Source organism: Hibiscus syriacus, unplaced genomic scaffold (assembly GCF_006381635.1).
Source record: "Hibiscus syriacus cultivar Baekdansim isolate YM2019G1 unplaced genomic scaffold, ASM638163v2 tig00111644_pilon, whole genome shotgun sequence".
Classification (NCBI taxonomy): domain Eukaryota; kingdom Viridiplantae; phylum Streptophyta; class Magnoliopsida; order Malvales; family Malvaceae; genus Hibiscus; species Hibiscus syriacus.
In genome coordinates, this window is record NW_024063144.1 from 778,350 (window position 1) to 789,227 (window position 10,878).

General features: G+C 31.9%; 2 protein-coding genes across 2 annotated transcripts; one reads left to right on the forward strand and one right to left on the reverse strand.

The window, feature by feature from the left end:
- Positions 1-1,431: 1,431 nt before the first annotated feature.
- LOC120166755 (protein IMPAIRED IN BABA-INDUCED STERILITY 1-like) lies at positions 1,432-4,743 on the reverse strand. Its single transcript, XM_039175965.1, has 8 exons — positions 4,028-4,743; positions 3,666-3,950; positions 3,161-3,478; positions 2,846-3,073; positions 2,599-2,696; positions 2,376-2,487; positions 1,844-2,284; positions 1,432-1,736 (listed from the first exon to the last, which is right to left on the reverse strand). The coding sequence occupies exons 1-8, from the start codon at positions 4,427-4,429 to the stop codon at positions 1,560-1,562; spliced, it is 2,061 nt and encodes a 686-aa protein (XP_039031896.1). The 5' UTR covers positions 4,430-4,743; the 3' UTR covers positions 1,432-1,559.
- Positions 4,744-8,367: 3,624 nt separating this feature from the next.
- Positions 8,368-9,229, forward strand: LOC120166700 (beta-galactosidase 1-like). The gene is made up of 4 exons (XM_039175930.1): positions 8,368-8,421; positions 8,567-8,654; positions 8,830-8,954; positions 9,047-9,229. The coding sequence occupies exons 1-4, from the start codon at positions 8,368-8,370 to the stop codon at positions 9,227-9,229; spliced, it is 450 nt and encodes a 149-aa protein (XP_039031861.1).
- Positions 9,230-10,878: the final 1,649 nt, after the last annotated feature.

The window sequence follows — 10,878 nt, forward strand, 5'->3', positions numbered from 1 at the left end:
GTCTTTTTAAGGCTTAAGGGCTACTTTTTCTTAGGTAGCAGACTCAATTTATCATTTTCATCTCTATGGTATGTTCGTATCAATTTAACCCTTAAAGTTGTTTTATCACAATGTTTAAAATATTTACTATTATTTTTTTAAGTTAGTGTTTAGGGTTTAATGTTTAGGGGTTAGGGTTAGAGTTTAGGATTTTAAGTTAGGGGTTAAGGTTTAGGGTGATACAATTAAACAATTTCGAGGACTAAATTGATGCGAAAATATCATAAGAGTAAAAATAATGAACATGGTCTACTATAGGGGTAAAACTTAAAAGTAACCTTTAAGCCTTTTTTTAATATTTTACAATTTATTTTATATTTATAGTTTTATTAGAAATCTATATATGTTACATGGGTTAATGAATTTTCATCTCTAAAAATATAATTTTTTTTATTAATATAGGGTGATTACAAGTAGTAGCTAGTATTTGTTCTAGAGAGACTCAACCATTTGACAATGAAACTTAAATATTCTGTTGTCGTTGGTGCTCAAACTCGGTACCTATATGAATAAAAAATATAAAATATTATTAAGAATATTAGCAATGTTAAAACTTTATTAAAGTTATTTGACACTGTTAATGAATTCGAAAAATTTAATTTCCTTGCTGTACATTTCAAGTCATCACATCAAAATTTGTTGGTAAACTTATATCTCAATGTTCAATATAAAAATTTTCTTCAATTCCTTTTCATACATCTAATTTGTAACCCTCCTTGCTTTGCCAAAAGGATATCTGAAAAGGGTAATCTCATTTCCCTGCAAAAAAAAAGGAACCACACGTTTTCATTAAGTTTTCTTTTTAATTCAATTTGAGTTCGATTGATTGTTTTTGAAATGCTAAACTCGATTTTCTCAAACTCGAATCGAATTGAGTTACGTATTATAGTCCTCGAATTTGATCTTATTCAATAATTTAAACTATTCGAGCAAAACACAATATGACAATAATGATTTTGATTCAAGCTCAAATTTAAATTAAACAATATATTATAGATTTGATTTACTTAATTAATCGGACTATTTAGTTATGAGCTTGACAACAATAATAAAATTGAGTTTGAAATATTTATTATATTAGCGTTGTACATAATCACGGTTAACAAAAATTTTCCTCCATCAAAATAGTCATTGATCAAGTTTATGGGTAAATTACACCTTTAGTACCTAACTATTATTTTTATTTCATTTTAGTCACCCAACTATTTTCTTTTAAAACCATACATAATGATACATTTTGGTTTAATGTTGGATACTCATCACTAAAATATTAACAAAATACTGACGCAAATTTTTTTTAAAAAAAATTTAATGATGATGTGACATTGTTTTATAGTGATACGTTAACTTCACCGTTAAAAAATAAGTGATCGAAATGAAACCGAAACGCAATGCTATGTATGATTTTGAAATAAAAAGTAATTGAGCAATCCAAACGAAGCAAAAATGATAATTGGGATACTAAAAATGTAGTTTACCCTAAAAAATTAAATATTCGGTTGATTTTTTTAAATGAGGGTCTAAAACACCAAATTTAGATTAAGTTGTGGGCATAAGTGCCTTGTTTCAATCCCTAAATCACCTTTACCCAAACTTGTTCTTCGAGCTGCTTGCCGGATTTGGTCTTCATTCCTTTGCAGGAGTTCATCAACTTGATCCAATTCAAAGATTAACGGCCCCGAATACCTAACCTTTAACTGATGAATGGAAACCTAGATTAATTAAGAGCAATAATAATAATAAAAAGTGAAATTTTGATTACATTTTTACGATGAATTACAGATTGTTGAAACTGAATTCTCACCTTGTTTTTGTGTTTAGTAGTCAGGTCGTCAAGAGGAAACACATCAATGGCGTCAAAGAAATCTGCTTTCTCAAGATTGTTTTGCGCTTCATTATCAATTACGCCTTCAGAAACATCTTGATTCTCGTGTTTTGATGAACTAAAGATGTTATCTGCATTTCTGAAGATGAAGCTCGATGAATCTGGATCATTTATTTCACTGATCGAACTCGGTTGGTTGTAAGAAAGCGTTGATTTCACATCTCTTTGCTTCTTTGCCCACGCAAAGCTGTTCGATACAGTCGCCTGTGGCGGACCGGTGTAAATATCGCCTCGAGATACCGTTGTCACTTGCGATGTCTCCGATCGCGTATCGACTGATTGATTCAGATCTTTGGGGTTCGGATTATTTGCGGTAACTTCATTGTTTTTTCCATCGGATCGTGCATTGGCCTGCTGTTCCTGCATGTACAGAATGTGAAAAATACATAGTCATTAGGTGTTTGTGTTAATGCCTGAGTGGATCAGCTTCAGTTTTGAGAGTTGCAGAGACTTCTGTCGCCACTGTTTTATTGTCATTGTTAGATTCTTGCATCGTTTTACGAGGTCTTCTTGCTTTTCTTGTTACTCCCACCGGATCTCTAAGTTTAGCTCCGAACTTCTTCCTGAATAAGACAGGATATTAGACGCCGAGAAACTAACAATGAAGCGAACTAACATGGGATCCGAGCTTAACTATAAGCATGCAATGAACTAAATTCAGCTGAGAAGTTCACCTTCGTAAGTGGTCTCGTTGTTTGGCGTCGATTTCCTTATTAGGCGAATACTTGGGCATGCTTGTAGGGTCACAGGGGTATGGCTTCGTGTGGAAATACTGAAACAATCGAGAATTTAAAACAGATCATGACCCCGAACATAGACCACGCCAGAAAAACAGATCATGGACATCAAATAATCAAGAACTGAAAGCAGAATTCATTAATGGCGGTAGGGCATTGGTGTTTTTTTCTTCATTTTTGTTACCTCGGACGCAAGTGAAGCAGATGCAGACCCGCGCTTGTGGGGTTCAATGGAAAGCAGACTTTCCAACAAGTTCAATGCAGTTGCCGGGATTTCTTTGCACCTTTGTCGGAGACAACTTTCGTACTGATGTTGGGGCTTAAACATTGTGGAATGAGGAAGCTTGAGCCTTTTCCAATACTCATCTGGTGGCGACCCACATAGTTTGAAGATTTTATGGAGTTGTTCAACCTGCCAAAATCACATCAGTAAGAGTTCCGGATTCGCATTATGAGTATATATTCGACACAAGTATTTTCATTGTCCTTTAAAAGTCACCTCAGTTATGCCTTTAAGAATAGGTTTGCCCATAAGAACTTCAGCAAAAACACAGCCAACGCTCCATAGATCCACCGAGACATCATAACTTGTGGATCCCATCAAAAGCTCAGGAGGGCGATACCAGAGAGTGACGACTCGACTGGTCAATTGATTTTTGTTCTTCGAGGTTAAGATGTTTGCCAATCCGAAATCCCCCAACTTCATAACACCTTCGTTGTTCACCAGAATGTTGGATGCTTTGATGTCTCTGTGCATTACACCTTGCATATGGCAATGCTCAAGCGCCATCAATAGCTGCTTCATATAGCACTTCACCTACACAATTAAGGGAAATCTAAACTGAGCTTTTTTTTTTATTAAGCTAAGGTGATCGTTCAATCATATTCCCGTACTCATGCCGGGCTCTGAAGTACGTGTTAGTCGATGATACCGTAAGAAAAATGGACAGAAGAAAAATCTATGGTTTGAACATATATGTATATCAAGAGTAGTAGAACCGAACCTGAGCCTCGCTGAAGTTGATATCCGGACAAGATGTTAGACCCGAAAGATCATGTTCCATGTACTCGAAAACAAGGTATATAGCGCTTGAAAACCTTGACGTGATCACCCCTTCCAATTTCATGATATTCGGATGGTTCAATCTGCGGAGGATCATTATTTCCCGAGCCATAAACCGAATGCTTTCGGGTTGAAAGTTGTCAAACCGCACCTTCTTCAAGGCAACCATCCTCCCCGTTTCGATTTCGCGTGCTTTGAACACACTACTGTACGTTCCTTGTCCGATCTGCAAAATAATAAGGGTATGATTGAGTTCATATTATCATATATATATATATATGGAATGTTGAAAATGTTAAAAACCTTGTCCAGTTTCTCAAAAGAAACAGCCTGCAAAGGAACCCAACCATGAACAGCTTCAGCAGCGGCTGAGCTAAGCCAAGAAGGCCAACCGGCGGCGACATGTTCAGCCTCCAGAAGCCTCTGAGAAACGCTTAATTTGAAGCTAAAGGAGCCGCTCTTCCTACCAGAACCCTTCTCCCTCTTTGATTTCTTCAACTCCCGGTTTCTCATCTGGTTAATGATCCTACCGTTTTCCTCCAATTTCTCATCATCTCCATCAAGCTTCACCCCCCCAGATTGTTGCTTGTTTGATGAAGAAAACGATAAGCCATGGCTGTTTTTGCGGAGCACCGGAGCAGGGGAGGCTGCCACCACCGTCCTGTCATCGCCAGCATCGCCATGTTTGGAGCTAATGCAACCCATTGTTGAGCTCGAGAAACCAAGATTGACCCAGATCAAGAAAACAGGTCTGGGTCAAAATGGGCAATCATCCCCTCATCAGAAAACAAATGGAACCATTTTTAACCCGGGGAGAGAAAACAAAGAGAGATGGGGGGGGGGACGGAAACAGAGTTACCGGGAAGAAACAAAAACAGAGGGAAAACAGGGGAAATTGAAAGCAAAAAAAGGGATTTTGTTCACGAGATCTGCGGAGGGAACGTAAGAATTAGCAAAGGAAAAGAGATGGAAAATGGGAAAGATTGGAGAGATTCGTGGGTCCATAATGGAAATTTTCGGGTTTTCTTGTTCTTGCAAAAGCTTTCACGACATGAATTTACGTGTAGTTTGATATTCAATCTAGCTTTTTAGACTGTCACGGATACGTATAGGATATCCATCATACGTCAGATCGGAAATGAATTCTAATGCCGTATATAGTATATTAAATGGGCTGATTTGTTGTCGAGTTGTGAAAAAAAATATTTGTTGAAATAAAGTTTAATTAAAATTATCTGTCGGAAGTTTGGAAAGTCGTCGAGAGGACTGGACTACATATGAAGGTTTCGATTAAAAGTTTAATTACTGATTTAGGTAATCATTGTTATTTATGAGAAATCAAGGAAACTAATGTTTGAACGTTCGGATGACTTGACGACTTATGGAGGTTTCGACTAAAAGTTTAATTACCGATTTAGGTAATCACTGTTACTTATGGGAAATTAAAGAAATTAATGCTTGAACGTTTGGAGGATTTGGAGACCTATGGAGGTCACCCAGAAGACCTGGCAACCAACTTTTGAACTGTAGTAAATACTCTAAATGAGAAAATAATTATTGGATTGCATTATTTGAAGAATTTTTTTTTATTTCAACTCATTATCTCAAGAAATTTGACTTATTAAATGCTTATATAAAAATAAGTACTGAAAGAATATTTATTAATTTTTCGTTTATGTGATTAAAGTTTTTTTAAAATAATATCTAAAATTATCTTCTTAGTTAAAATAGATTTTAAAATAATTTTTTGTTAAAATAGTATTCAATTTTTTATTTAAATATCTACAATATTTTCTAATTAATGTCAACTTTTTTAAAACTTAAATAAAAAAAAGTTAAATATTTTAAGTACTTATTTTGATCAAAAAATAAGTTTGAATACTTATTTTGACAAAAAAAAATATTGCAGGTACTTAGATAAAAGAAAGAATATAGTTTAGATATTTATAATATAAGCCTTTATTAAATTTAAAGGTAAACCACGTCAAATACTACTGAATTTTAAACGGTATATCGTTTGTATCAAAGGATTTTTTATTATCTTCAATTATAGCATCAAACTTTGGTTTTAACTACAATTATGTCATTGTATCGTTAAATTTTAACGGCATGATTTAATGCCCAAAAGGATACTGTTTTAGGCACTATTTTATAGGAGTACATCGATTTTGCTACTAAACTTTAAAAATGTTTAATTTTTCACACTAAATTTTTCTTATCATCGTTGGCAGTCAATCGTCGCCCATCATCATTTGTCTTTTGCAGCAAGATCGGTATCAAAATGTTTGTCTTTCATTCATCTTTTTTCTTTTTCAATTGGTTTCCCATGAATCATAATTGAAATCAATGAAATTCATTTTAAAGTTCAACTTCCTAATAGATCTCATCCAATTGTCTTCCAATGAGGCTATCTCTACGCTATGTTGTTCACATTCTCTTAATAATTTTACTCATTGTTCAGATTTTCGAACAAATACCCCAAATCCCTCAAATCTAAGAAAACCCTCAAACCTCTAAAATTGGTGGGAGGTTTTAGTTTAATTTCGTTAATTTTGAGAGAGTTTCAATTAAAATCAATCTTAAAAAAGGAACGATAACTGAAATACGAACGTTTTGATATTGATATTGTCGCCAAATGTGACCGGTGATGGGAAAAGATTGGCAAAATTAACTCTAAAGTTCAATGCTTAAAACAACATCGTTTTAGGCATCAATAACTACACAAACGATGTTGTTTTGTCCATGTCATCACATTGTCTGTATTTTAAGGGCCTAATGGAATAATTGAAGTCAAAATCAAACTTTACTACTGAATTAAATAAATTAAAAGTTCAATAATATAAATTATATATCACCTAAAATTTAGTGGTATCTAGTTTATTTTACCCTAAATTTAATTATTGTATGCTTTTCATTTTTTTTTCAAAATTGAATTTGAATTCATCTTTATCTAGTTATATTATTGATCTATTTTTAATTTAGAATTTTAAATTTATCTTTTTGTATTGATAGATGCTCACAATCATCTAATATTATTGTGTCACTATTACTGTGTCATTATCGTTATATTTATTTTTAGGGTAAACTACATAAATAGCCACATAACTATAGAATAGGTCGCAAAATGACCACCATTTTCAAATTTGTGTCAATATGAACAATGAACTATTTAAATGGCTTCAATATAGCCACCTCCCGTTAACACTTAATGGAAGTGTCTGTGGCAATTAACAAAATTGGTATAATTAGGGCACGAGTCCTTGTAAAGTTACGTATTTGTGACATTGAAACCCTGGTTTGTTTTCTTCAATTTTGGTCAGTACTTGTGTATGCTTTGTTTCCTTGGATTTTCATTTAATGCAATTTGATTCTGATTCTATTTTTAATTTGTCTAATTCCTTAATTTGATCATTAACTTTAAAATGTTTTATTCTAGTCATGTATTAAATTTATAGATTAAATCACCTAGATTTTAGAATTAATCAATTTGATCACCAAAATTAACTTTAATTCTTCAATTTTAATTAGGTCCTAATCTCAATTTAATTTAATAAATTTATTTCTGTAATCAAATTGTGACACATGTCAAAATCTGATTAGATATTTTTTAATTTTAATTTAATAAATTTTTAATCCAATCAAAAGGTGACACATGTCACCTTTTTAATTTAAAAATATTAAAATCTTAAATTAATTATAAATAATATATTATATTTTTTGGCAATTTAAGTTTTATCATATTATCAATTGGCCTAGATTTATGTCCTAACTTGTCTATTTATATAATTAACTATAATATATAATATATAAAAAATATTTTAATTGATTCCTAAATATTAGATTTAGCCTATTGGTTAAGGCTTTTCTTGGTTACTAACTAATCTTGGGTTCAAATGCAATTAAGTTATTTTAGTTTTATTTTTTCTACTTAAGCTTGAACAAGTTATATGACATATGTATTATCTTGATAACAATTGTGAGAATTGGCTCAACGATTAATTCTAAAATCTAGGAGATTTAATCTATAAATTTAATACATGGCTAGAATAAAAGATTTTAAAGTTAATGCTCAAATTATGGCATTAGACAAATTAAAAGCATAATCAGGATCCAATTGGATTAAATGAAAATCCAAGGAAACAAATCATATACAAATAGTTACCAAAATGGAAGAAAAAAAATAGGGTCCCAGTGTTGCAAATATGTTACTTTATAAGGACTCGTGTCCTAATTATACCAATTTTGTTAACTGTCACATAGTCACTTCTGTTAAGTGTTAACAACTGTTAAGTGTTAACAACATGTGGCTCTATTGAAAATATTTAAATAGTTCAGTGGTCATATTGATGCAAATTTAAAAATGGTAATTATTTCGTGACCATTTTTTCGAATTAACCGAATTAACTGACCGAACCGAATTAGTTCGGTTAATTCGGTCGGCCACCGAATTAGTTTGGTCGGTTAATGGTTAATGATTTTTTTGGATATTCGGTTAACAATTAATTCGGTTTGAAATCGGTTAATTAACTGAATTAACCCTTAAATATTCTTTAATATTTTTTTACCCCTATAGTATACTACCCCCCACTTCATTTATGTGCTCCTCGTTTATCAATTCTTTTCTGCCTTGATTTGTGTAAGGTATGGGCACGAGATGGGCAGGTGGAGTATGGGCAAAAGTGTATAGTGGAGCATGGGTGAGGCAGCACCATAGGGCTACGCTTTTGAGGGGTTAGGAAGTATGGAGCATGGGAAAAAGTGTATATTGTTGTTTCAAAGTATCAATTTTAAGGTATTTGCACTGAAAGAATATTTTCATATGCTTGTCTTTTGTGTTATAAGTATCATGGAGGAACAAATTTTGGTCAAATTGTTGGGGGTCCTTTTATTGCTACTAGCTATGATTATGATGCTTCGCTCGATGAATACGGTAAGCTCAAAGTATCAATTGTGCATCTTTTCCCATGGATTTTCTAATTTCTTTTGTCTACTTGATTTGAACTGTACATTCTATGCCTTTTACCATTCATATCGAGTGTGAAAGTATAGTTTAGGGATTATATCCTTGATGTTGATTTGAACGAGAATCGGTTCTTGTCATACAGGACTGTTGAGGCAACCGCAACCCAAGTGGGGCCATTTGAAAGATTTGCATAGAGCAATAAAGCTATGTGAACCAACTTTAGTATATGGAGATCCCACACTGATGCAACTTGGAACTGATCAGGAGGTTAATATAACTTGTATTTCTAAGAACCTCAATCCTACTTTTGATTACTTTGTCTGCAAGACTTAAATATAAATTTCATTCTAAACTTACAGGCTCATGTGTTCAATTATAAATCTGAAGGTTGCGCCACCTTCCTTGCAAATTACGACACAAATTCATTTGCAAAAGTTGCCTTTAGGGACATGCACTATAACCTGCCACCCTGGTCTATCAACATTCTTCCCAACTGCAAGTATATTGTGTATAACACTGCTATAAAAGTTCCCTATCATTGATGTTAGTCTTTTGTTTCTTCACCGTTTGCTCTGCAATTCTATTTGCTGCATTTTGTAAAAATCTATAGGCTTTTAACTCATATTCTATGTTTTCCTATCAAAATAATAATAATTATATTAAGAGAGGCCAATCCATTTAAAACTCAAATCAATATTAATTAATTAAAATAATATCAAAACTAAATGCAAACGTTTGAATTAAATTAATTAGATATTATTTAAATTAATTGTAAATTGTTTTTTAATTAAAAAATATTAAATTCTAAAATTCTAAAAAAAATTGGTTAATTCAAAAATTAACCGAATTTTATTCGGTTCGGTTATTACTTTCAAAAAAAAGTTCGGTTTGATTAACGGTTAAACAAAAAAAATTTGATTAGTTCGGTTAAGGGTATTTCAGTTCGGTCGGCCACCGTTTTAACCGAATGAACACCCCTAGTACTTTTCTTTCATAGTCAATGGTATTATTTGTTTGTATTTTTAAAAAAGAAAAATTATTAAATTATTAATTATTTTTGTATATGATCTTATTTTTTCTATTCAACAAATAATTTATGTTCTTTAATGATTTTAGAGTAAATGACTGGTTAATATGATTTTTTTAACTTATTTTTTTATTAATTTTTTAAACAATTAAGATATTTTTTATAATTCTTCTCTATTTATTCAATAAAAATTAATTAAATATATTAATTAAAAAATAAATAAAATAAGTTTTAATATTTATATATTTATATTATATTTGTAACACTCTCAACCCATATCCGACCCGAATATGAGGTGTCACATTGACTTTTCAAATTTTGAATCTTGACAAAATTCAAAGAAAATTTAAAACTTTCATTAAAATAAAAGTTGTTTATTTACATAAATTGACTAAAATAACCAAAATCGATCAGAGCATATTCAACTCAATCAATTAGTACATGCCAACTATATCTTTAATAACCAAATACATTTAAATCATCATTTTTCTGATCTGAAACTTTTTAAGGGAGATGTTAACATGTTTTGCTCTTCTTCGCTTCTATTCTCGCTTCTGTAACCTACGTGTGAAATAATCACACGCTAAGTCTATGACTTAGTGAGGCAATAAACATATAATGTAACTATAACTTGTAATCATGCATGAACTATTACTGTTATCACTCATACCCTTATTCATGTAACAAATGCTTATAACACATATATAATATATCATTACATATAAGAACATATATACACACATATACTCATCATTTCCATCATTAGCCTCATTTCATTATCAATATCATTATTATTTATCTCACTTCGTATATATCCTCTTATACCTAGTATTTTACCCCACATTTGACTCATTTAATCATACAATCCACATATCATCATATAAATCATATAATAAAATTCATAGCACAAAAGCATACAAATCACATGTAATATGTTTGTTGTTATTTATTTATTAGGCCATGTACACATGTGAGAACTATAGATATGTGAGTCTATAGAGGTTGTGCACAAATACTGTCACCACAGCTCATATAAATGCACCTAAGTGCCACGTAAAATTGTACCGAAGTGCCGCGTAGAATTGTATCGAAGTGCCATATAAAATATCCATGAGGACCACGTAGAAAATTCCTTAAGAATCATATACATATACAAAGGATCAA

Bases quoted from the DNA above. Each gene is read 5' to 3' on its own strand.
- LOC120166700 (XM_039175930.1), top strand. From the start codon at position 8,368: ATGGGCACGAGATGGGCAGGTGGAGTATGGGCAAAAGTGTATAGTGGA. The intron at 8,655-8,829 runs GTAAGCTCAAAG...CTTGTCATACAG, and splicing joins TGCTTCGCTCGATGAATACG to GACTGTTGAGGCAACCGCAA. The intron at 8,955-9,046 runs GTTAATATAACT...CTAAACTTACAG, and splicing joins AACTTGGAACTGATCAGGAG to GCTCATGTGTTCAATTATAA.
- LOC120166755 (XM_039175965.1), bottom strand. From the start codon at position 4,429: ATGGGTTGCATTAGCTCCAAACATGGCGATGCTGGCGATGACAGGACG. The intron at 3,951-4,027 runs GTTTTTAACATT...ATTATTTTGCAG, and splicing joins CTTTTGAGAAACTGGACAAG to ATCGGACAAGGAACGTACAG. The intron at 3,074-3,160 runs GTGACTTTTAAA...TGATTTTGGCAG, and splicing joins TTCTTAAAGGCATAACTGAG to GTTGAACAACTCCATAAAAT.